This window comes from Epinephelus fuscoguttatus, linkage group LG9 (assembly GCF_011397635.1).
Source record: "Epinephelus fuscoguttatus linkage group LG9, E.fuscoguttatus.final_Chr_v1".
In the NCBI taxonomy this organism is placed as follows: domain Eukaryota; kingdom Metazoa; phylum Chordata; class Actinopteri; order Perciformes; family Serranidae; genus Epinephelus; species Epinephelus fuscoguttatus.
Genome location: NC_064760.1, coordinates 7,353,431 through 7,380,265, shown reverse-complemented (window position 1 = coordinate 7,380,265; position 26,835 = coordinate 7,353,431). Strand labels below are relative to the sequence as shown.

Here is a 26,835-nt window from a genome sequence, read left to right as displayed (position 1 = left end):
CGGACAATCCAGCCAGCCAGAGAACGAACCAACGAAGACAGCGGAAGGAAGGAAGAAGGAGGAGGAAACAGTAGAGAGTGTTAGTAGTTCGTCGATGGAGAGTAGTGAAAAGTTTTTTTAGTTATAAAGTTTGTGAATGGACCACACTTACCACCCAACAGGAGAGAATGAACCCATACCATCATCTGCGAGGAAAAGAAGACGCAACTTCACTCCTTGTGATGCACTCTCTGCGGCGCTTTTCCTCCTGATGATATATCTCCCCAGCGATGGTAGCAGTAGCACCGAATCCCATTCTGTGCATTCAGCCTCTCTTCTCGCCCGCTCAGCATCAAACACATGGAGTTCCTCATCTGTATGCTCCGGCTCAAACAGGTATGGCTCTGGGAGATATTGCTAGGCTAAATAAACAGCTGAGCTCTGTTTACCGGCTACGCTGTCAGTCAGTGTGCGGGCTGGAGATTGGTGGAGCAGAGAGGGGAGGGGGGGTCCCCGCTCGTTATGGTAAACGAGTATGTGTGTGTGTGTTACACTAGAAGAGTCAGAGTTTGGGACGGAGTCTTTCACCCCCTGGAGTGTTACCGGAGTTTTTGGAGTGCTCAAATAAACGGGCCTTTTTCCCGAACGCCCCTCTGGTCTCCTTCTCGTGAGGGATTCATTACAATATCATAACATGGTTTAGATTTCTAAATAAATATTGAAAAAGAACCGATAATACTGATAAAGTACCAAACCAATCAGGAGTATTAATAAGAGCAGTGGTATCAATAAAATCTTAACGATACCCATCCCTACCCATGACATTACAAATTTGAGTTTTAGCGCTCTAACTTTTGGATTTGGAAGAGGGTTATTTATATTTACTAATATTTTTGGACTATCTTCGACCACAGGTTTCACGGGGATTAATTTTTAAAATGAGTGTCAATGTCATTTTAACCAGGAGAGTGACAAATGTGAGTTTAAAATATCTGTATTTAAACTAAACATTCATGTGAGGTCTTGACATGACAGCCAATCAGTGCTGGGTTTCCTAAATGTCCACAGAGATTCAAGATGGAGGCTAAACAGGAAGTAGCAGTTAGCTAGCTGTAGCAGTAGCATTCACACAACCCCAACTCCATGTTGTACAGAGACCGAGCTAAAATGGAGGACTGGAGGAACATTTACTACTGGAGCTCCTGGTAAGTTTTAAAATACTTGTTATTTGATATTTGATACCAGTCAGCCTGTTTTTAGTTTGAGTCAAGTTAGCATGAATTGGCTCTCCCAGTTAGCACTAGCATTAGCTTTCCCAGTTAGCACTAGCATTAGCTTTCTCAGTTAGCATTAGTATTAGCTTTCTCATTTAGCACTAGTGTTAGCTTTCTCAGTTAGCACTAGCATTAGCGTTCCCAGTTAGCACTAGCTTTCTTAGGAAGCTCGTCAGGTTTAATGAATGGTGGTTAAAACTGTTGACAGGAGCTGTGTTCACGAGCTCCTCTTACGGTTCCCAGTTTGACTCATTCTTCATTCTGCGACTGGGTGAGTTCATGAACTTTTAAGTCGTAATTTAGAAACAGTAATGTTTGCCAAAAAAAAGAAAGGATGTGATGTTTTAAGTTTGCTGAAACAATATGAAGCTTTATGTGACAAAATGATTCCCTTAACCAGTAAGATACTACTTTACCTGACTTATCACCAAGTTTAACGGTAATACATAACATTTCTAACTAAACTAGGCCACTTTACATTGACAGATATTTACTTTTGTTTGTCTCTGCATATATGACACCAAAGTCAACAAGTTTTGTACAAAAATGTTTGCACTTTGAGTTGTTGTTCCAACCTGACTTTCCTGAATTTTTCCAGCTGACCCAGTTTTTGCAACACCGTACCTACGGCCTAGACTCTCCATAGACATACCTTACGTTGTAGCCTAGGATGTAGCCAGACGTGCCAACCTGGTCTCACTCCAAAGTTGTAAAAAAGCGCTGCTTGGGCAGTTACTTCCAGTGTCAGACACTGACAAAAAAGCTGTCCTTTCGTGTCAGCACGATATGCAGCCATTGGTCGTTATTGTTTAATGGCACCTGGCGGCATCAGGGGGAAACACGGCGAGACAACAATTAAAGTTAAGATGGTGAAAGTCCAAGTAGGGTGGGTGGAAGGGGTGGTGGATGGGTCCAACAACCACTGACTGTCACCTGTGAGGCCAGTGTTTGCTTCCTGTAAACCAAGCCCTGTTCTTTTTCCCTAAACCCAACCATGTGTGTGTTGTTGAAGGAAATAAATATCAATTCATGGTGTGGTAACGATGTAGTGCGTTTATTTTTAAAGAGACTGTATGCAAACTGTACTTTTCCTGTGTAAGGGTAGGGTATTTTAAAAGTAGACTAAAGCAACGACGTCCTCCTGTCTGTTTCTGTAAGCTGAAACCATTTCCCTCAGTGGAAATGAAGCTTTATTTACTTTATTAGACAGATAAGAAACAATAAATCGTGACAGCAATAAAGCCTCCACACAATGGCATTTTAAATCTTGCGTCTGATTTATTGTGGCTTCATATGAGTACAGGAAAATCCGCTAGCCACTAGGTTAAACAGTATGAAAGTCTTACAGGCTTGTGCTAATAACGTTAGCATGTTACATTTGTTTGGAAAACGTGTTTAGTATCAGACAGTTGTTTTGCCGGTGAACCTTGTGAGTTGTAATGGAGCTGAATTTTGTAACATTACCTTTGTTAAATGTTTCTGTTGTCCATGGCTTTATATGAGAAGAGGAAATCTACGCTAGCTGCTAGGCTAGTTTATACAATGTAAAATGCCATAGGCTTGGTGCTAATAATGTTAGCATGTTATATTTGTTTGGAAAACATGTTTAGTATAAGACAGTTGTTTTGTCAGTGAATGTTGTGAGTTGTAATTGAGCCAGATTTTGAACTTTTGTTTAATGTTATTACTATTAAGCCATGTTTCATGTGTGTTTTGAATAAATCAAACTTTACGGCACTTCATACAAACTCAGTACAGTGTTTCCTGTGTTTCCTTAAGTGTCTAAAATGACTTTCCATTCCAGACACGAAACGGCTGCCTCTGCTGTTCTCAAAGTTAATCCTAAATTCATGTTTCCAGTCAAAGTGAAGCATACGCACGGATCTCAAACACTGAAATCTCCACCAAAAAGACCTTCAGATTTCACATTTGCCCTGTTTAAATTTGTCCTAAGCACCTCAGGATGTTTGTAGAAACTCAGGCAAACTCTCAGACCTCAGGACTGTGTTTTGAAAGGGCATCCAGAAAAAAAAGAGGGGGTCCGGCGAGAGTGTGAAATTGGATAAGGGGTCTAATGAACAGCAGCGCACTCCACTCGCTGCAACTTGTCACTGTCCTCCTCACTCCTCTGCAGCCTCGGTGTGGAGTTTCATATTAGTTTCAAAGGACTCAAAGAGCACAATCCTCCTCATTTTCTTATCTTGACTCGGGATCGACTGCATGAGCAAAGCAATTTGCGGTGTGTGTATATGGCAGCTGCCCCGCTGTATGATCCCCATCTGTATCTATCACAGGTCAGATTGTTATTGAAATGACTTCAGTTACTTTTCTTTGTGTTGCCTGAATCTCTCCTGAGAAACATTTTATTATAACGGCATGGTGAAAATTAAAATGAAAACAGCCCAGTCAACTATTTTTAACTGACAACAGAAGGATATTTAGATTCCTTTTTTATTAAATCATGCAGATATGAGCCATTGAAAAACTAATTTGGATGCTATTTTTCACTGGTTTGTGTTGGCGTAGACTTTCAAATCAACATCCTTTCTGTGTCTAAATGTTTGCAGTGTAGGTTTTGATTGATGTTATAATAATATAATGTTTATCATCTTCAGTTTTAATTATGTATTACTCAGCAACATTATCATGCAAACATATGGCTCCCTGCCACTATCCAATTATGCCCAGTTAGTCAAAGGCACAGCAGTGACCACTTTAGCCTCAAATAACATTGTGAAAACAAACAAAATGCATAATTTGCTAATTAGCCAGACTAATTATTTTGATGACACATGCCATTTCATTGTTGAGTCACTCATTACAGAATTTATAATTGTTGTTAATGATATTAATAGTCTCTGTGCCTGTGGTGTAACATACTGGCATCACTATTTTTGGAGGATTTTGGGAGATAAAGAGGCAAAGAGCCGGTCATCCCCCCTCTGGACTCTCACAAAAATATTTTGGTTTTTCCAGATTACCATCAGCATGATTCTGCTATAAACAGACCGGTGTCCTGAGGAATAAACAGTTTTGGGGAAAAATTAATTAAAAAAAAAAAAAAAAACATTCCTGCCTTGCTGAGCCCTCACTCTTACTGCTGATCAAAGATTAGTTTTTTTTAATGATACAACAGTGACACCTGTGGATCAGCAGGGGTACTGCATGTAGAGAAGCAGGCATGTAATCCAGTGTTTTCACAGATGATACTGCATGTATTATTTTTTTGTTGGTTTTACTCAAAAATCCCTGATATTCAATTCTTAATTTTGAAAAATAGAGGGTAAACAAGAGAGGACAGCAGAGGAGATACCCACCTTTTTGTGGCTTTCAAGCTCAGTTACATTGACGTGCAGGTATCTCCTCTGCTGTCCTTTCTTGATTGTCCATTGTACCGACGCACCCAAGATAGACTTTTTGTCGCCCCAAGTAGGCGCAGTTTAACACCAGCCCTAAAACATAAAGGTTAAACAAAAAAGGACGGCGGAGGAGACACCCACACACCAATGTAACTGGGCTAGAAAGCCACAGAAAGATCCACTGGCTGAGATAAATGCTAAAATAGTCTATTTATTTAAGACATCTGTGCACAAAAAAGGTGTTCAAAGTGCAACAAAAAAATAATAAAGAGCGAGTTAAAACAGCAGCAATCATTTCAGCCCTTAACCATCAGTTGTTCTGTCAATGTTTGCTGTGCCTGGTATTCTTTAAGCCCTCTAAGCGGACTCTGCTTTTGCAGTCGCCCGACTTTTTTGCACATATAGGCCCGTTTCCACCGCAGGAACTTCAGGGTAATTTTACGGGGCCGGGGCCGTTGGTGCGTGTCTCCACCGCAGGAACCACCCTCGAAGGACAGAGTTCCAGAACTTTTACAGGGGCTAAACAAGTCCCTGCCTCGGAGTAGGTACTCAGAACGGCCCCAAGAAACTCCTGGCTGGGGCTTGGGGGTTAGTTGGTGCTGATTGGATATACTCAAGGCGGGATGAGACGTTTTGTAAATAACAACATGGTTATCGTAGATTAGCTGGGCTAACCGTTAGCTGTTAGCGGTGCCTGTAATAACTCTATAAATGGTCCGTGAAAAAAAATATTTTTTCCAGCGGATATCTTAGTTACAACATGATTGAGCTAGCAAAGCAGTTTTGTGTTGCTATGTGCGGTATTTATTCAGTTTTGGGAAATCACGATGTCTAGAAAGCATCAGCTGACAGGGACAGCTAACAGCAGCAGCAAAGCTAACATCATCTGTTAAAAGCCTCCCGTTGTTGGATGTTGTCAGTTCATTTTAAAGAGGGCTCAGTTCTCTTTCTGGTCAGCTTCAGCTCTGCTGGGGCCTCAGTCCTCTTTCTGTCCACACTATAGCCAGTATATAATGTATGTTGACGTACTTTATTTCACGATTATGCGGTGCACGTGATGACATTGTTTACACGACAGCATGTCATTTCTGTCTCCATATGTTTACAGTTCTCCTCTGCTCCCTGTATTGCACATGGCGGAGTTCAGGCCTGATGTGCGCGCACACACACACACACACACACACACACACACACACACACACACACAAACAGACCAACCTCTCTTGCTCTCCCTCTGCCAGATGATTAATTGCACAGCCTTAGTTCACATTGTCAGTTCATTTTAAAGAGGACTCAGTTCTCTTTCTGGTCAACTTCAGCTCTGATGGGGCCTCAGTCCTCTTTCTCATCACACTATAGCCTATATATGATTTATATTGATGTAGTCTTGATTTTACTTTGATGTGGCGCGGCAGTGCGGTTATGAACTTAAAATTGGAGGAAGACCTTAGTGTTTCTGTGCGTTGTGGACAGTTGCTGTTTGATATTTTCCTCGTTTCATATCTGGAGGAGTGCAGTTGTTTCATCGTCAGACCAAAGTACTCCTTGTCCTCTGGTCGTGCTGTCATTATCTGTGGCCATGGTTCCATTGTGTTTATTATGCATCCCACTGAAATGTGATCTGTCTGTGGCAATTTTGGAGGGCTACAATACAATAGCAAAAGGCAAAGCGAACCCGGAGCGTTTTGAGTTCACAATGCACAGGAGGTGGTCTGCGTTCGGCTTGCTTCAGAGGGGTCTGAGTTCTCATGTGTTCACATTTGCGCAAAAAATGCTGAGTCACCGCTCGTAGTCCACTTAGAGGGCTAAAAAAGGACCAAATACCCTAAGGGAGCGATTACACCGAGATGAAATGCTAGAAACACGACGCCAGTAAAACCATTGTTTTCCTATGATACGGCGCATCTGACCAGCATTCATGCATCTTTTTAGACGGGCGTTTTTCCAGCGTTTTTGTAGACGCTTCTTTTTAGACGCGCGTAGATGCTGAAAAGATAAAAATATTTTCAACTTTTTGAGCGTCAGACGCCAGTAGCTAGCGCACACTGAATAAGCGCTTCCACCGTTTGAAGCGTCTTTGAAGCGTCCGCGTCTCTAGCGTCTCATTTCTGTGTGATTGCCCCCTAAGACTTATAACCAGCATTGTAAGCCACTAATGGTCCAGTGTGCAACTTACACCAGTGCAATGTGAAAACATGAAACGCCATACACACATACTGGCCGTGACGTAAGAGACATCTCGTGTCCAGTATAATCATTTGAAACTAAAAATTATCAGCACAATCATAGATCCTGTATTTTCCGGAGGGAGACAGAGTAGATGTAATTCAAGAATTTTCACCAGGTAATTGAACTTCCTTTCTTTGTGTGTGTGTGTGTGTGTGTGTGTGTGTGTGTGTGTGAAAAACATATCATACACAGGTTATTATTCAGATAAATCAAACCATACCTGTAGGGATTTTCAAGGTGTGTTGGCTTTGTAAATCAAAGGAGTAATGTGGCTGGTGTAAAGTGAGTCATTACTCAGGCTACAGGCTTTACTGAGTTTAACACATGGTGCAGAATTCATTTCTGTTTTTATTATTTCTTATTAACACATATGGAGCAGCAGATGTTAACAATAAATAAAGAAGCAAACAAAATAAAGAGACGAGAAAACACAGCTGTTAAGAATCTCATCCAAAGAAATGAAATGGTTGTTTTATGACTTTATTGGTTGTTTTTTGTCAAGCTTGAGCAGCAGTTTGGACAAGAGTATGTGGATTCCTTAACATTACACCTGTACTGTAAAATATCACACAGGTTTTTAGAGGACTCAACTAATCTTTAATTATTAAATTAATCTAAGTACACAGTTTTTTTAGGGCTGTACTCGACTCAGAATTATGTCTGTGGAATCCAAAACATTTTCACTCCGACCTCGTCACATATTGACGTTTGGTCATGGGATTTCCACATCCAGATATGATGTGCAAGGTTCCCCGGGTGTGTTGGCTGTTGATATTCTAGGACGCCGTGTCAAGTTCTGCCTGTTACATGCATTGTCTTCTTTCAAAATACACTGCTGTATTCATAGGAAATGTGCAGTTTACATTCAGTCTCTTTCAAAATAGACATACTACGTTGGTAAAACACCACAAATTTATGTTTTTTTTTCCTTCAACAACACGCGCACGTGGTTGGGTTTAGGAATAAAGGACAGGGTTTGGCTTTACAATCCTATGGCCTCCCGCGTGAAAATTGGTGGTTGTTCAATCCATCCACTTCCCCACCCTGCTTGGACTTCTGCTGCCTTAACTTTCGTTGTTGTCCTGCCCAGTGTCATTAAACAATAACAGCGACCAGCCATGTGTCATGCCATTGTAAAAAGACGGCTATTTTCGTCAGCGACTGATGCCAGAAGTCACTGACCAAGCAGCAGTTTTAGACGACTTCGGAGTGAGACCAGGTTGTAACTTCCTTTTTTTTAAACATGTATTAGTGTATTACAGAGAATATTTCATTGTTGAACATCTGATTCTAATACCAACATATTCTCACTTCCAACTCGTCACATATCGCTGCTTGTTTACTGGACTTTTGACGTTTACATATGACGTGCTAGGTACCCTGGGTGCGTCTGTTGTTGACGTTCTGGGACACCTTGTCAATTTTTTTTCATGATGCACTTCTGTTTTCACAGGAAATGTTCAGTTTTGGCTCGTTAGATGCGCACAGTCTTTTTTTTTAAATAAACTTAAAACATCGGTAAAACGCTTTGTATGTACTTTCCTTTTTCTTGTGTCAAAAATCACGTAGCTAGGTTTAGAAAGAAAGCCATCCATCTCCTCTCCCGCCCATCTTACAGGGACTTTCCAGCTCCTTATATCAGGCTGGTTTCTGTTGACAATTCAAACTGATGATGTCTGGCTACATTACAAACTGACGCTGCTTGACCGGTATTTGACGATTTTGGAATGACACTGGCTTGGAACACCACGTTACATTGTCGTGGCACGTGTTGTATTGAAATGACGTGGTGGTTGCCTAGTTGGGTTAAGGCGCAAGAACTCCTTTAGGCAAAATAATTGCACTTGTTACATATGGGACATAACTTTGTAAAGGACGTAAGTACGTTAAAAAAAGGACACAAACAGTTTTATACCACCAATGAGGTTGAAACACTAAACACTGCCCAGTGTGTGACATCACTGAGCCAGGGAATGTGTACATCCACCACGACAAAGGATCCTGATTGACTTTGAAACACATTCTCAATCCAACCTCTTCACATATCAACATTTAGTCACTTTCCATGTCTAGATACGATGTGCAATGTACCCTGGGTGTGTTGGTCGTTGATGTTCTGGGACGCCATGTTAAGTTCTGCCTGTTACATGCATTGTCTTCTTTCAAAATACACTTCTGTTTTCACAGGAAATGTACAGTTTACATACAGTCTCTTTCAAAATAAACACACTACGTTGGTACAACACCGCAAATTGATTTTTTTTCCCCACAACTAACGCATGTGGTTGGGTTTAGTAAAAAAATAACAAGGCTTGGCTCTGGAATCTTACAGGACACAAACACTGCTTTCCTGGGTGAAAGTCAGTGTTTGTTGGACCCATCATCCACCACCCCTCCTACCCACCCTAGTTGGACCTCTGCAGCCTTAACTTTCCTTTTTGCCTTGCTGCGTTTCCCCTGAAGCTGCCAGTTGCTGTTAAACTGTAATGGCGACCGGCCGTGTGTCATGTTAACATTAAAGGATGGCTTTTATTGTCTGTGTCAGACACCACAAGTCGCTGCCCAAGCTCCAGAATTCGACGACTTTGGAGTAAGACCAGGCTGGACGTTCCATTGCTACTGTTTGTCGGCATGTAATTCTAACACAATATGTGCCACCTTCACATACTGCGGTGCTCAAAGGTCATGGTCATTTCAAGTATTTCTGTGAGACCATGTTCATAGTCCACATTTCAGTTCATCCCAGAGGTGCTAAATGGGGTTGAAGTCGGGGCTCAGTGGAGAAACCAAACCGGGAAAACCCAACATAAAACAGACGGGGTGTCCACATACATTTGGTACATATAGTGTATTTATCTTCCTCAGCTGTCACAAAGTGATTAAAGCTACCAGACGTTAGATCATACAGCTCTGGCAGCTTCATCAGCGAGTTAGCGGCGGCTCTTAAACGTCAGGATGGGTTAACCACTCCATCTCATGTCATCATCATCCCGCCCTTTTCCCCTCTGACTCACTCCAGTGAGAACACACTGAAATACCTCCTGTATATTTCATCAAAAGATTTGTATTCTGTAATTCTACATTTCAACATGGCTGCAACATTTGGCCCTCCACCCTCGAAATGAATGACTCTGTTTGGTTTGTTTGGCAAATGCCGGTGCACACGATATCTTGTGCGACGCCCATACCCAACAGTGGAGTTTACTGATTGATATTTATTTCCTCGCGCTGAGATTTTCTCAGCGTGAGCAGACGAGGGAGATGGAAACTGGGAGAAGTGCGAGCACGCTAGGAAACAGCAGGCCCTCACATTAGACTCGGCAACAAGGGGTCGCTGGGAAAGCGGAGAAAACTAGGACGACAATTTAAAACCCAGAAGCATGTTAAACAAATACAGACATGCAATAGATCCACTGTCAGCGTTAATGCTCGGCCGTTCACACACTCGTTATTGGAAAAGAGGGCAGCGTTGTTTTGCTGGCTCTCACTTCCCCGAGGCATACAATAACCTTTTTGTAGCTCACTTTTTAAAAGCCCATTCAACTCAACTCCTGTTGCCTGAGACTGAAACCAGCGACTCACTTGTAAAAAAATATACCCTCCTCTTCAACATTGTTTCTCCGCGACCCCTGAGGGATGAGACGGGGCCGACCCTAAGAGCCGCGCTCAAGTGCCGCAGAATGAAAAGACGATGATTAGCATCTCATTATCCGTCCTCATATCTGATTTAACTCAAGTTCAAACCTGATTGTCCTTCTCTGCGTCACTTCTTTCCGGTCACTTCTGCACACTTCACAGGAGACAGAACACGGTGCATGAACATAAATGGCTGCTTTGCATTATACTGCAGCTCTTCATCTTCTCATTGACTCCTGTGTTTGATCTTTATAGCTGAGCTTTGACTTCACAGTATGTTGATAGATTTTATGAGAGCAGGCAGTGTATACTTACGCTGATTTTTTTTTTTTTTTTTTGGACTTGAAGAAACAGCCTTTGATGGTCAGATCTTATTGAGGGGAATTCACATTTCTGTCTGACATCTGTTGGTCCGTGTTCGGTTATTAACTGAGCCAAACATAATTTCATTTCAGTTTCATTTTAACATCCTCGTAAACTTGTTTTGCATGCAGCTTTCTGCACGGCCTCAGAAAAGTTCATTTCCAGACAAAAAAAAAACAACAAACTACTCAGCTAGTGCGTGACTGATTTACATGGCAGTACCCTAATATTTCATTCAGTGTTGACACTAATCTGAAAACACCTCTATTTTAATGTAAAATCAGCTGGAATCACAAGGTGGGTTGCAGCAGGGAAAGCTGCCTGCACCAGATTTTTGTGTAGGTGACATGGCATAATTTATGAGTGGGCAGCTGAAGCTTATTCAAGTGAGGAAAATCAAACATTTATTGTAGGATTGATAGTTTGATCCTTGGTTGTTCTTGAGCAAGACACTGAGCCCCAACTGCTCCTTCTGTGTAAATGTAGTGACAAAAGCATCTGCCAAATGAATGTAACGTTAAGATACTGTATACTCAACAGCAGTAAGAAACATCTGGTCTAGAAACGTTGACTCATCAATCTCAGATCTGTTGTCTCTCTTGTTCTTTTGGTTTCCTTAAATTCAGCAATAAAGTCGTGATGAAAATAACTATGTTGTTTGCAGTTTTCCACTGATGTGAATTAGGCAGGAGGTCTGCGTCATCTCTGGAGAGGTGCACGTCAGGTACAGCGTCACTTCCACACAGAGGTATAAATCCCGCATTAGTCAGACCGTAAAGAAGCTTTTATTTACTTTAATTTCACAGATAAGAAACAATAAATTGTGAAGACAATAAAGCCTCCACAAAACATTTTAAGTCTGTGTGTGATTTATCCTGGCTTCATATGAGTACAGGAAAAGTCTCCTAGCCCCTAGGCTAATTTATACAATGTAAAATGCCATAGGCTTGTGCTAATAACGTTAGCATGTTGTATTTGTTTGGAAAACGTGTTTAGTATAAGACAAGTGTTTTGTCAGTGAACCTTGTGAGCTGTAATGAAGCTGAATTTTGTAACGTTACCTTTGTTAAATGTTGCTGTTGTCCCTGGCTTCATATGAGTAGAGGAAAAGTCCGCTAGCTGCTAGGCTAATTTATACAATATAAAATGCCATAGGCTTGTGCTAATAACATTAGCATGTTGTATTTGTGGGGAAAATGTGTCCAGATAAAGACAAGTGTTTGTCTGTGAATGCTGCGAGTTATAGTGAAGCTGATTTGTGTACTTGTGTTTGAAACTGTCTCTATTAAACCATGTTTAATGTGTGTTTAATGTGTGTTTTGAATCAACTACACTTTACAGCACTTCACAGAAACCTCCATTGCCAACTGGTGTTTTGGAGGTGTAACTGCAGAGTGACACAGACACACCACTGCACAAGTATAAATGCTCACAATGCATACGTGCGTAGACTCTGCATAGATTAATTTCTCGTTGTTTTATGTCCCTTTGTTGTCTCTATGCATCTGTTCTTTTTAATTCTGTCTTTTTTGGTCATTTTGGCCATTTTTGTAGTAGTCCCTTCTTTATGTCTCCTTTGCATTTTTTTCAATTCGTTTTTTGGCTTTATTAGCTAAGACAGTGAATCCCTTTTGCTGCTGTTCTTCTTCTTTGAGTTAGCCGCTTACTGCTTGTAGCTGCTTTTGCGTTGCACTCCTGTCCTGCCCATCATCCCGTCCTGCGTATACAGACACCATTTCGGCACTGTTACTACCTCCATTCCCAGTGCAGAAGCGAGACAACTCTGTCTTCCTCATTTGTATCTTTGGACTTTTTTTACAGAACGGCAAGGGTTCATAATGGTGCAATATTACCGCCTTGAGCAGGCAGTGTAAAAGGGGGCTACTGTCTCTTTCCACTTCCTTTGCATATCTTTGTGGTTATTTCTCCTTGACTTAGTTCTTTAATTCAGCTCCCGAGAGTTAGGGTCAATCCCAATACCCCTAGCCCTTGTCCACTATCCCTTGGCCCTCAAAATGAAGCAACGAGGGGTTGGGGTAAAAATCTTTCCCTAGGAATTGGGACACCACTCACTACGTCACCGTGTCGGTTACGTTCACGCATACGTAACTATTTTAAACAGGAATCTGTGAGCCATCTACATTTCCAACTTTCTTTACGTGTCCACCAGATGCCCCCAGACTTCTCTCCTTTCAATCATCTCATTCCTCTCACCTGAGCCTCCCTGCCCATCTTCCACACCTGCACCTCCTTCCCTCATCAGTTGCTCACTATATAAACCAGCCCCAATCCATTGCTCCTATTCCAGATTGTCTGGTGTGTTCAGCGTAGCTTTGTAGCCCTGTATCTGTCTGCTTCTGCCAGTTTGACGTTCTCCCTGATTGTCTGGACTCTGGACTCCTGCCTGACAGACTGAATCGTTGTCTGATGAGGTATTCTCAACAAACTTTCTCACAAAGTGTTTGTCAGGAAGAGATTTTGAACTGACTGCGGCGCCAGACAAACGGTCACGAGTGTAACCAGAATGATGGGAATCCTTCTCCGGGGACCATGAATATAATTAACACCAGGCCTTACAGCACTGGAGCCAGTAGTTGTCCAGATGTTGCGCTCTGGACCAAAGTGTTGGATGGACAGACTCACCCACTGATTCACTCACACCGTCCTGAAGTCCTGGCACCAGCAGGGAGAGGAGCTTACTGTGCTAGGAAAGATGTAAAATGGCTGTCACAAAGTGGCAACAGACGAGAATGATGACACAGAGGAAAATGAGAGAAAACTAGAGAATTAGGACTTACATGAATCCCTCTTGACAGGTATTTTAAGCACAGCAAACGTCAGCGCCAGTCCAAACCATCTCAGCATTTCCATAATAGAAAATGAAAGCAGCCTAGCAACACACTCGTCATCTTAACATACATTTTGCTACTGTGTGTGCATGCTGGTGCAGGCCGTCAGATCAACATCTCTTCCACGTCAAAAAGCGGCGGCACGTGAAAACATCAGTCAGCGTAAGGGAATTAAAGCAAACATAACAACAACTTGATATTTATATCAAAAGCATCCTGAGAGCTCCTGGCTTAGCCGCCGTAATCAGGTTAGCACAACGTCTCCTGTGGGGAAGTAATCTACTTTGATGCTCAGTCTGCTACCAAAACATTGAATGTGTGTCAGGCTGAGCAGCTACCAACCAGTCCAGCCCACTCTGTAATTTAATTACATTAGTTGACTCATGTCCTACTTAACGTCCAGGCAGCCAACGGCCTGATTACGGAAGCCACAAATTGTCAAATTCCAAACCTGAATAAACATTTATGTCTCTCAAAACCAGGAGGGTTGTAATTATCGTCCATAATGTGATTTCACAGGACAGATGAAGTGCAGCGCAGGAGTTCACTTCCCAGATCATCTGCGCACAGATTCAAACCGCTCTTCCTACTGCAATTAGACTTCTCAGTGAACTCATATGACCTGGACCAAACCTCATCTCATAGCACACGCTGTAGATATTTATCATAAATATGTTTCTGGAGATCATAATGCCTCGAGTTCCCAGCTCAGTCGCCAGAGGGAAATGTTAGCATTGTACATTTCTGTAAAGCATGAATGTTGCATTTGTTTTATGCATATCATTAAAGTGATGTCGTATATGAGCTGACTTTGTCATCTGGAGGTGGAGGGGATGGTAGTCATGGCGTGTCACCAAGGTGTGCGAAGCTGCAGACCACTGTTCAAGACCAACAAACTGTGAAGCGATTTATTGTTCTGTTTCCAGCAGCATTTTAGGCATGAAAAGTGGTTGTTTTTAACTGAGAGTTTGTTGCTTTTCCTGTCAGGATTGTGGCACAGAAAGCTGTTGCTCTGTTTTTTACAGACATCGTTTGTTGTCGTGTCAGTCGTGCCACAAAAACAATTGTTTTGTGCCAAGACATCGCTGCATTTACAGCTGAGATAGTGCATTAAAAAGCAGTTGTTGGTGTCTGAGACGTCACTGTGGCACGAAAAGCAGTTGTTGTTTTTTTTTTTCAAGGCATTGTTGCATTTCCTGCGGGGATTGTGCAAACAAAGACAGTACCTGTGGGCTGGGGGGCCCCTGTGAATGATCCAGATTGCCACCTTGGAACTTCACCTGTGTTTAGAAAAAAGCTCACATTAAATTAAAAAGGGTGCCATTTGCTATAAGATGCAAACCCATCTCTGTCATAATTTTCTTTTTTCGTCAAATCTATAACGAAATTAAATGCTTATTCTTGGGGAACGTGCATGTGGATGCTGTCTGATGTCAAGTCTCTATATGATCACGTGACAACGTGTTACGATACAGTAGTTTAGGTGCAAAATCTGTCAAGACTGACAAGCTGAGCTACAAGTCCTTTATGCAGTCATGTCTTTTAAACAAGTGTCAGTAAGAAAAGACAAGAGAAACGAACAGGGCAGTGGTGTGTGTGCACCTTTTATAAGAAGTATTTAGTGTGCATTAGGGCCCGTCATCACTACTTTACGCGGCTGGCCCCCATATCAGTATTTTAAGCCAAAACATGACCTTTGCCTGACCATAACCAAGTGGATTTTGTACCTAAACCAAACCACGCATTAACTTCAGCGTTGTTGCAACATAAAAGCATCCAAATGTAGCCTATCCGGGGTTTACAGAAATGTACAATGCCATCACTTTTCTCTGGTGATTGTTTGGAATTCCACCTGATCGTACCTTACCCCACAGTGTAATTAATTACTGCTCACATGCAAGCATTTAATTCCAACATGTATATTCAGTGTCCTGTGGGAAAAGGATTGAAGCTCATCCTACAGCAGCAGTATTATCTGCCTTATTTCTTCTAACCCTCAGATGTTACTTTGAGAAGTGAAAGTGTGAGGTGAACGCTGCTGGACTGAATATGAAACCATGCTAATTGTTAAAATGACAATATTATTTAGGTATAAAACAATAAGAATACACCAATATGAAACATTTACATTATGGAACTTAATTCAAAGTAAATGCTAAGATTTGCATGACTGGACTCATTTTAGGAAGGCACAGTAACTACTACAGTAAGTGATTGTAAAAGTGTCACTTCAAACAGCTTTGTAAAGCTCTCTGTGAATTATGTCACCCAAATGACCAAATGTCCAGTTACAGTAATTACAAAATCAGTGAGTTATATTTTGTAACCCTTAATCTGTCCAAATAGTCTTTGACTGATATATAATTTTATATTTGGATCGTCTCTGCCTCTTCTGCCTGTTACTTAACGTGATACCAAAAAAGGTTTTTTTTACGGAAAAGCACATTTAGGAAATGTGATAGAGGACGCTGAGATATCTTATTCACTTGTAAAATTAAAAACAGCAGTCGTTTCATGTTAACCTGTGATGTCACCGAGCTGAAGATACAATATGATGTTCCTGCAGAGAAAACAATGATACTCCCATCGTATTTTATAACTGCAGAGTGATATCAGGATCAGAAATACTTTATTGATCCCAGAGGGCACATTGTGATTCATTACAGTCGCTCTGATGTAAAGAACAGAGAATTATAAGAAGTAAGAGTAAGAAATAAAGTGTGTAAATATAAAGCAATAAAATAAAATAAAAATTAAATTTGCATTGAACAAATAAAATGTGCATTATGCTGCAGTGTTTGAATATTAAAAATAAAATATGTTTTGTCACTGTGCTGAGGCTGTAAGTGTGAAAATATAACTACAATATATATGTATCAGTAGAATACCTGGCCTCCAAATTCCCCACATCCCAGTCTGAATGAGCATGTGTGGCACGTACCATTAACCCACCTCACAACCCACTGGACTAAATGGATCTGCCGCCAACGCACTGGTGCCAGACACCGCAGGACACTCCCAGAGATCCTGTGTCCATGCCTCGACCGGTCAGAGCCAAGTCCGATCCAAAGAGGCCCCACCTTGGATGAGGGGTACACCTGGGGTACCGGCACATCACAAGAATCCTTGAGCAGACTGGGACCTGGGAAATTTAGAAGCCAGGTCGACACCTTGAGCTTTTTGTCACGCTCCACAGAACATTTCTAAACAGTGTTTGTAGTGTGGCATGCTGCTTTTTCTTCCTACCATGAAGGGGGGGTACTTGGTCTGCAATGGTGTTTCAGTGAAAGGGTTACGTTCGTACTTCCTCCCACTCCTTTTTGGACATGTAATGTTTATGTTTTGTTTTCATGCTTCCTTTAGTAACCTGTGTTTTTCTTTATGTCTTTCAACCACTGTATGACTAGTTTATTTGCTATTTACCATGCCACTATCTACCTAACCAACTAACTACCTCACACAGCTCCAAAGTTATATGTTTAAATGAATCCCCTCCTGCTCTTTATATTTTACTGAAATGTACTTTGGTTGCAAGTACCACACTTTGGCCGCTAGATGGAGCTACTCACTCACACATATGGAGCTTCCGTTACACGCAAATATCACACTGGCTGTTATAAAGTGTGGAAATGACATTAAAGAGCTTTATTAGACATGTAATTATAATAGAGAAGTATATATTTTAATGCATTAGGTTTAGAAAATAAAACTGCGCAGAGGACAATAAGCGTCAGTGTGCACATAATTTAAATTATCCAGCAACAATAGAGCATTACATTTAAATAAAGGGTTGTTTCTGCAGCAAATTGAAGCACAAATAATTATATGCTTATGTAGAGTTAATTTGATTTTTATTGGATTTTAAGGGCATCATTATAATACTCCTTTATGATAATTAATAGGGCTAAAATATGACTTTAAAGTGACTTTTTCCACATGTTATGCTTTGTGTTACCCTCTGTTATCCAATATTTATTGTGAGCATTATTTCTATCAGAGGATGAGTGTGTTTCTGTGTGTTCTCTGACTAACTTTGATACCCTGAGGTCACTGAGGCAGTTTTAACAGGCGTTAATCAGTTACTGAAGTAATTAAGAGCGCTGGGGGCATCGTTACCTGTCTCATTTGATTGACACCGTCTTCCACGAGCTGGGACAAGCGGGCAGCGCTGCACAATGGAGGGGGAGAGGCGGTGGGAGGGCGGGCAGGAGCGCAGCTATCCAATGGGATCAGTGATGGGAGGGAGTTGAGTCCAACTCCAGCTTTGTTCCTAACTTACTGGGACTCCTGAGCACAATATGACTGAAGCGCCTGCACCGTTATTCCACGGGACGGTGCGTAAAGGCTGAGCCGCCCGCTCGCACTCTACACCGCTCAGTGTGCGCCCTAACTTTGGATAAACTTTTTTTTCTTTCTCCACGCATCTTCCAAAGGAGCCAGGAAGTTTTGTCTGTGAAGTGGATTGTTGTGAACATGCTTTTTGCGGAGTTGAAGTGAAACTTGTGTGATCTGTAGGAACCATTCTCTCCATTCAGAGGATTTAGCTGCGCTGCGCAGGATAAAATAACACTTCTGGAGTACTTTGGGGACACTGAACAACTGTGGAGAGACACTCTGCCGGGCTTCCCATTGAGTTTTCTCTGCACATTTGCTGGAATACAATGCTCTAGTGACTCGTCGGAGCTCAGTAAAGTTGATGCATCATAGGCATGGACTCTGTCTGAGAAAGGTGGACCGGCTATCTGACCATGGCGCTCACAGGTAGGGGCTTTCATTTGATTTTACTCATGTTATGGACTCTGTCGCAGTACTCAGCGTCCAGCCAAGTCCGTCAAGAGTTCCAGGTCCTGGAGGAGCAGCCTGTCGGCACCTACGTGGGCACGATAGAGACCAAGCCCAGCTTCACGTACCGCTTCAGCGAGAACCACAAACTTTTTGCAATTAACGGCAGCACTGGAGTCATTTACACCTCCTCGGTGATTGACAGGGAGGTTTTGCAGAGTGATGTCATCAACGTCGTGGTGCTGTCCAGCCAGCCCACCTACCCCACCGAGGTCAGGATAGTAGTTTTGGATATTAATGATAACTCCCCGGTGTTTCCAGACGCGTCCATTGTCGTGTCTTTCAAGGAGGACGCCAGCAGCGGCAGGCAAGTGATCCTGGACACTGCTACAGACTCAGACATTGGGAGTAACGGAGTTGATCACACCACGTACAGAATAGTGAAAGGCAACGAGCAGAGGAAATTCCGCTTGGATATTACAGTCAATCCTAGTGGAGAGGGGGCATTCTTGCACCTTGTTTCAACTGGAGGCTTGGACAGGGAAGTTACTCCCTTCTACCAGCTCTTGGTGGAAGTGGAGGACAAAGGAGACCCGAAAAAGTTTGGCTACCTGCAAGTAAATGTCACAATCCAAGACATAAATGACAACCCCCCTATTTTTGATCAAGACCAATATCAGACTAGTGTTTTTGAGGATGCAGCAGTAGGGTCCAGTATTCTGCAGATTACAGCATCAGATCAGGATGAGGGAGCCAATGCTGAAATCAGGTACTTTTTAGATGAAGGGACGCCTTTTCAAATCGACCCCAAAGCAGGTACTATTATAATAAAAGAGGTTTTGGATTATGAGAGTAAGAAAGAGTACTCCCTGACTATTCATGCTGTAGACAACGGGGTGCCCTCGCTGTCAGGCAGAACAGAAGCCACAATCAAACTTTTAGATGTGAATGATAACGACCCGGTGGTGAAGTTTAGGTATTTCCCCACCACTTCTAAATTCGCCTCCGTGGATGAAAACGCACAGATTGGCACAGTAGTGGCTTTACTCACTGTGTCAGATTCAGACTCCCCCACAGCTAATGGTAACATATCTGTTTCAATCTTAGGAGGCAACGAGCAGAGACACTTTGAAGTGCACACGTCCCCTGTGCCCAATTTGAGTCTGATCAAAGTGGCCAGTGTGTTAGACAGAGAGAGAATTTCCTCATACAACCTGACTGTGTCTGTGTCGGACAACGGCAAGCCTATCGCTCGGTCCTCCTTTGCCAGTCTGGTCATTTTTGTGAATGATATCAACGATCACCCACCCATATTCCAGGAAACACTGTACAGAGTAGATATCAGTGAAGACATACCAAAAGGCAGCTACATTAAAGGGGTTTCTGCAACAGATGGTGACTCTGGGCAGAATGCCAACCTGCGCTACTCCCTGGTGTCTGGAAATGCTTTGGGCTGGTTCTCCATCAGTGAAAACAGTGGTCTGGTTACCAGTGCCGCTTTGCTGGATAGGGAAATAGCATCTGAAATTGTGCTCAACATTAGTGCCAAAGACCAGGGGCTGCAGCCTAAGATTTCCTACACAAAACTGATAGTCAACATCACTGACGTGAACGACCAAGTGCCCACATTCACACAGAGCACATATCACGTTTCCCTGGTGGAGCATGCTCCTGCTGGGACTGAGCTGGTGCTGCTGTCTGCCTCAGATGACGATCTCGGGGCCAATGGAACTATCCGGTTCTCATTTGATGCAGAGACTCCAGCCAGTGTCCAGGAGCTGTTTCGCCTGGATGCCATGTCAGGGCGATTAAGCACAGCCGTGGAGCTAGACAGAGAGGATCAGGCCTCCTACTTACTCCACATCCAGGCAGCAGACGCAGGCAGCCCTCCTCTGCACTCTGTAGGGAAAGTCAACATCACCCTGAAGGATATCAACGACAATAGGCCAGTTTTCTACCCTGTGCAGTATTTTGCAAACGTGAAAGAGAACGAGCCCTCGGGTTCTTATGTAACCACTGTTTCAGCCACAGATCCAGATTTGGGTCGAAATGGCACGCTCAAATATATCATTACAGCTGGAGACGCTTCCAAATTCCGCATTAATAGCAACACAGGGAAAATCACCACGCTCGTGCCCCTGGATAGAGAGGAGAAAACTGCCTACCAGCTGCAGGTGACAGCAGCAGATGGTAGCGGCCTGCGCTCACACACCCAGGCCATAGTGACTGTAACTGTCATAGACACACAGGATAACCCACCAGTGTTCAGCCAGAAGGTGTACAGCTTTGTCATGTTTGAAAATGTGGGCATCGGGACAGTTATAGGCACTGTGTCAGCCACCACTGTAGATTTAAACACAAACATTTCATATCTAATCACCTCGGGGGACCAGAGGGGGCTTTTCACCGTGAACAGCGCAGGTCAGATCACAGCATCGAGCCAGATCGACAGAGAGGAGCAGGGTTTCTATCAGCTGAAGGTTGTAGCCAGAGCCGGGGAGATCACAGGAGAGGCCTTTGTTAACATCACTGTGAAGGACTTAAATGATAATGCCCCTCATTTTATTCATGCTGTGGAGCACGTGAGCGCGGTGGAGAACTGGAGCACTGGTCATGTCATATTCCAGGCCAAAGCTTCAGATCCCGACGAAGGCACAAACGGCGTGGTGGTTTACAGCCTCAAACAAAACCCCAAAGGCCTGTTTCATATTCATGAGAAGCACGGCCTCATCACGCTGACCGGGCCGCTGGAGGTCACCACGAGCTCTTACGAGGTCGAGGTCATCGCATCAGACATGGGGGTCCCCCAGCACACCTCCAGCCTCATCCTCATCGTCAGCGTTTATGATGTGAATGACAACTCGCCTGTGTTTGACCAGCTTTCATACGAGGTCATCATCCTGGAGTCTGAGCCCGTCAACAGCCGCTTTTTCAAAGTGGAGGCCACCGACAAAGACTCTGGTCTTAATGGGGAGATTATGTATGACATCGCGGGTGGCAACACTGGGGATGTGTTTGGCATTTTCCCAGACGGACAGTTGTACATCAAAGCAGAGCTGGACAGAGAGATACAAGACAGATATAACTTAGTGGTTGTGGCCAAAGACCGGGCCGTGGAGCCGCTTAGTGCCACCGTCAATGTCAGCGTGATTCTAGATGACGTAAATGACAACCGTCCCCTCTTCAACAGCACCAATTATGTGTTTCATTTTGAGGAAGAGCAGAAGAGGGGGACTCTGGTTGGACATGTTTTTGCCGAGGATAAGGACTATGGCCCGAACAGCGAGGTCAGATATACATTTGAGGCTCCGCAGTCCAACTTTGAGCTGAACGCCATCACAGGGGAGTTGACCAGCACTCTGCAGTTTGACCGCGAGTCGCTCATGAGACAGAGAGGCGCCGCCGTGTTCAACTTCGTGGTCGTCTCGTCAGACCAGGGTCTCCCCAAGCCCCTCAGAGACCAGGCCAAAGTGCAGGTTTACATTCAAGACATCAACGACAACCCGCCTAAATTCGCCAAAGACATTTACCAGGCCTCCATCTCCGAGTCGGCTCAAAACCTGACACAACTGCTGCGGGTTTCTGCCTCCGATGTTGATGAGAATAAAAACGGACTGGTTCATTATCACATATCTGAGGGCAACGAGGAGGGACAGTTCACTATTGATAGCAGCTCTGGGCAGGTCACACTAATAGGAAAGCTTGACTATGAAACCACATCCTCTTATTCACTGAAAATCATAGCTGTTGATGCTGGAGCCGTGCCCCTCTCCTCCTCCTGCATGCTTAGCATCAGCATCCTGGATGAGAATGACAACTCCCCCTCCTTCCCTAAATCCTCACTGTCTGTAGACGCCCTGGAGAACATGAGGATAGGGGAGCTGGTGGCCTCTGTGACCGCCACTGATGCGGATTCAGGTCAGAACGCAGACATAACGTACAGCATCACAGCCACAAACAACCACGGCACCTTCAGCATCAGCCCCAACACCGGCAGCATCTTCCTGGTGAAAAGGCTGGACTATGAAACTCAGTCATTTTACAAACTCAACATCACTGCAAAGGACAATGGCAGACCACCCCGCTCCTCATCCATCCCTGTGGTCATCCATGTCAGGGATTTTAACGACAACCCTCCAGTATTTGCCCCTGGTGACATTTTTAAGTCCATTCCTGAAAATCTCCCCCTCTCAGCCTCAGTTATGACAATTACAGCTCATGACACGGATGCAGACATAAACGGGGAGCTGGAGTACTCCATTGTGCAGCAGATTCCCCGGGGAGGTCACTTCAGCATTGACCCGGGCACTGGGCTCATATACACCACCAAGGAAATCGACAGGGAGTTTTCAAATATGTTCGAGCTGACAGTCAAAGCCTCCGACCAGGCGGTTCCAGTTGAATTTCGCCGCTTTGCCCTGAAAAATGTCACAATATGGGTCACTGACCTGAATGATAACGTTCCCACTTTTGTGTCTCAGAACGCCCTCGTGGCTGAGCCAAACATAGTCATCGGCTCCATCCTGACAACAGTTCTGGCCTTTGACCCCGATGAGGGTGCAAACGGAGAGGTGGAGTACGAGCTTGTGGAAGGAGACTCTGACACTTTCATCATGGACAGGTACAGCGGTGATATTCGTCTGGCCTCACAGCTGGTACAGTCCCGGCTCATGTACACCCTCACTGTGTCCGCCACTGACCACGGCACCAGCCGCAAGACCTCCAGAACCGAGCTGACCATCATCCTCCAGGGGATGGACGGGCCTGTTTTCTCACAGCCAAAATACATCACTATCCTCAAAGAGGGCCAGCCGCCGGGGACCAACGTCATCTCCCTGGATGCCTCGAGCCCGCGGGGCTCTGCGACCAAAGTGGAGTATTTCATCGTCGGGGTTCACAGTGATGGAAAAGCGGTGGGACGCCTTTTCACCATCGGCCGCCACACTGGAGTGATACAGACGGCTGCAGAGCTGGACCGAGAACAAGGCTCCGACCTCTACCTGGTGGATGTGTACGCCATCGAGACGGACGCCAGCCAGCCCAGAACACAGCGTGCTGAGGTGAGTACACTGCTGACTTCTCTGTTCTCTACAGGTACTGGAAACCACCTTATATTTTGCTGTATTTGATCTGTTTGGCAGAAAGAGGGCATGAACTCACCCACTGGCATTTGTTATAGACATTTGGATGGAATAAGTGTAATGAGATCAAGGTTTGAGCTGGAAAAAAATGGGGAGTGAAACTGTCCAAGTCACACATAAAACAGAGCCACCTATTGCATATGTCTGCTCATTAATTAAATTCCTTTTTACGCACGGCTCTGCATTATATTAAATCATAATTTTCTTGGACATGAGTAAGCAGGACTTGTTCTTTGGCACGATAACTTTATTGTTCCCGTTTCCAAAAACACACTAGCCATAACAATTCATCTCGAATGTGCCTCCTTTAATATTTGAGCAGTCTTGGGAATGGAAATGAGTGCTGCATGTCTTCTGCACAGGCTCCTCTGCTGCTCTTGTGAACTGAAATATTCTTATCAGCGGATATGAACTGCACAAATCAAAAAAGGACCACATTTTAATTTCCCCGCTGTAGACATAAATCATTCAGGGCTGCTGTTTCAGGTTCATGGACCATGATGGCTTCTCCAGTGTCTCAAGTAGAAATGAAAAGGAGAGTAATTCATAAGGTCTTGCAGTGCAGGTATGCATCATCAGTGCCAGTATTACTTTGAGCCTTTGAGCCTGAGGCTGTTTTGGCACCGGGGTGGTCTTGGGGTACCTTTATACCACCAGGAACTGCTCCACAGGCAATAAGTGACCATTAAAATTGGGTGACCTCTTAAGACTCTGTGAAAAGACGCTGAGGGCGGAGAGAGTGAAACTTAAGCTGTCCACTGAGTTTGCATTATGTGATGCACCTTTTTCAGGCTTTCCCTAAAGAAAGAGGGAGTTAAATTCTCTGAAGCGTAATGCAGGAACCCTAAACCCAGTTTTGGGTGGCTAAGGCCTAGCCGCCAGTCAAATGAAAAACAAATGTGAGCCTACATATGTTTTGGAAAAACCAGGACTGGAGATGCCATGTTATTACAGGCTTGATGATGCACACATACTGCATTTAAACTGGACTTTTCAGAGCAAAAACAGAAAAAGGTGTGAGCTTCTTCTCTTCTTAAAGGAGCAGTGTGGAGGATTTAGTGGCATCTAGAGGCGAAGACTGCGGATTGCAACCAGCTCTGACTTCTCCCATGTGCCAAGTATGAAAATCCGCTCAGAATTCCTTTAGTGTTCATCGTTCAGGAGGTTTTTACCAGGAGCCGAATTATCCGCAGAGGTCTCCTCTTCTCCAGTACAAACAGTTTGGGTGATTAAAAGTGGTAGAAACACTGAATAAAGAAGTTTCACAGTACAAATCAGTGTTTCTGAAATACTGATTTGTAACCTTACACTGCTTTATTAAGTGTTTTTATTGGTTTTAATCACCTGGTCTGTTTGTTTTGGAGAAGAAGAGACCTAAGTGGATGATTAGGCTTTTGGTAAAATCTTGCACACTGCACCTTTTAAGATCTAGACATTCAGGATGTTTTTACCAGGAGCTGAGTTATTCGCAGACGTCTCTTCCTCTCCAAAACAAATGGACCAAGTGATTTAAACCGGTAAAAACATGGTTCTGGGCTACTGTAGAAACATGGCAGTGCAACAAGGTGGACTCGGTTCCTTGTGTAGATATGAACATCTCATTCTAAGGTAACAAAACCACATTGAATCTTATTTTCAGATGATTATACACTAAAGAAAACATACTTATTATATTAAATTTCAGCTGATATATCCCCCTAAATCCTACACACTGGACCCTTTAAGAAATCTGTTTTGTGTTATAATGTGAAGTGATTTAAGAGTTTAAGATTAGCTGGATGTCTTTGACAGTTGTTATTGATGCCTTTTCAACCACTGCAAATATTGAAGCTGAAATCTAATACGGCAATCAGTTATTTTGGAGACAAACTCACACATTATTGAAATCAAGGATTACTTGGCAAAATCGTGTTAGCTAAGTTAACTTAAAGGTTCGCTCTGGCCAAATGGGAATATCAAATGTTGTCTCACTTTGCCTGAAGCGAAGATGGCAATCTGCTTTCCTGCAGACTCTACTGTCGGACTAATGAGAGAATATAGTGCTTCAGTGCTCCGTTCCCAAACCTTAAAGTCTAGATTGGTTTCATGCTAGGCTTGAACTTTCTCACCCCTCAGAGAGATGACTTTACCACACCACCTGGCTGCGTAGTCAGTCTCTCCATTTTGAGAGGCGTGAGATCTAATAACTTGGAGGAATTCAAATGACCTTCCACGTTTGGAAATGTGGGCTGGTTTCGTGCTGAAATGAAACGCAGTCGTCTTTATTGCTGTATTTTTAATAGCAGAAATGAGCAGTATTTGTATCTCCTCTGTCAACGGGATCTCAAAGGATACTGTGTGGTACGATAGTGTAAACCTTCAGACTTAGACTAATGTTTTTCCAGTGCAGTGTTTATACACCAGATACCCGGTAGCAACTGGGGGATTATTTCCACCCCTGGGGTTGTGACCCTTTCACATTCTCCATTTCCCATTCTCCCCATTGATTGGGTGCATGAGGGAAAGCTGGCATTTTTCCCCCGTCTTCTATACACCATGTGTGATGTTTTGGAAACACTGGAACAAAGAGAATTTGGCTGGACATGCCTTATCGACGGTCGTGATCTTAAACAACTCAGGACCCTGCTGGGCCTGCAGTGGAAAGAGTGCAGAGAGAGGGATTCTGGGTTTTTTTCCTGACCTTTTCTGCATTTTAGAAAGTTTCAGTGTGAGTGATTGTTTATAAGATCTGTCATAGCAGGACTGTATGTGATTTTTGGTCACAGCTGGGTCATGTATGATGTGCAGAGGGCATTTCTTTTGGCCATTCAGTAGTTGTTGAACTCCTTACAGAAATTCAGATGATCATATTTAGTTTGGAATGTTGCACAGACGACGTCATTACCCAAAAATCTCCTTCCTCTTAATATCTGATGCAGATAAATACGCCAAAAAATGTCTTGGCAGCAGGTTCATCCATTGTTGGTGAATCCAGATTCCATTCATAGTGTTCAGGAGGATGTTTCTTATTTCACTCCAAGTTTTGATTCATCACGTCCTGCATTGTCCTCGTTCAGAGGTGGAGAGAAGCATTTCCCCTCATAGTTCATACTGAGTGAATCCACACTGCATCACCTCAGACAGACTTCTCTCCTCGAGCTGAAACTTTCAAGGATCGGTTTTACTTTTGGCCATGTTTTAATCAGCGATGTGACGGCAGGTGTTTCCCATCAGTTGCTAAAAA

At 43.5% G+C, this 26,835-nt stretch overlaps 1 protein-coding gene and 1 long non-coding RNA gene across 2 annotated transcripts in view; both read left to right on the top strand.

The window, feature by feature from the left end:
• Positions 1–1,052: 1,052 nt before the first annotated feature.
• Positions 1,053–2,971, top strand: LOC125894205 (uncharacterized). Its single transcript, XR_007450047.1, has 3 exons — positions 1,053–1,184; positions 1,462–1,524; positions 1,852–2,971. It is a non-coding gene; the product is annotated as an uncharacterized LOC125894205 (long non-coding RNA).
• Positions 2,972–17,986: 15,015 nt separating this feature from the next.
• LOC125894177 (protocadherin Fat 4) overlaps positions 17,987–26,835 on the top strand; it is a 149,428-nt gene continuing 140,579 nt past the window's right edge. The window contains exon 1 of the mRNA XM_049585417.1: positions 17,987–23,531. Coding sequence (XP_049441374.1) covers positions 18,438–23,531 — 5,094 coding nt within the window. The 5' untranslated portion in view covers positions 17,987–18,437. The remainder of the gene's footprint in view (positions 23,532–26,835) is intronic.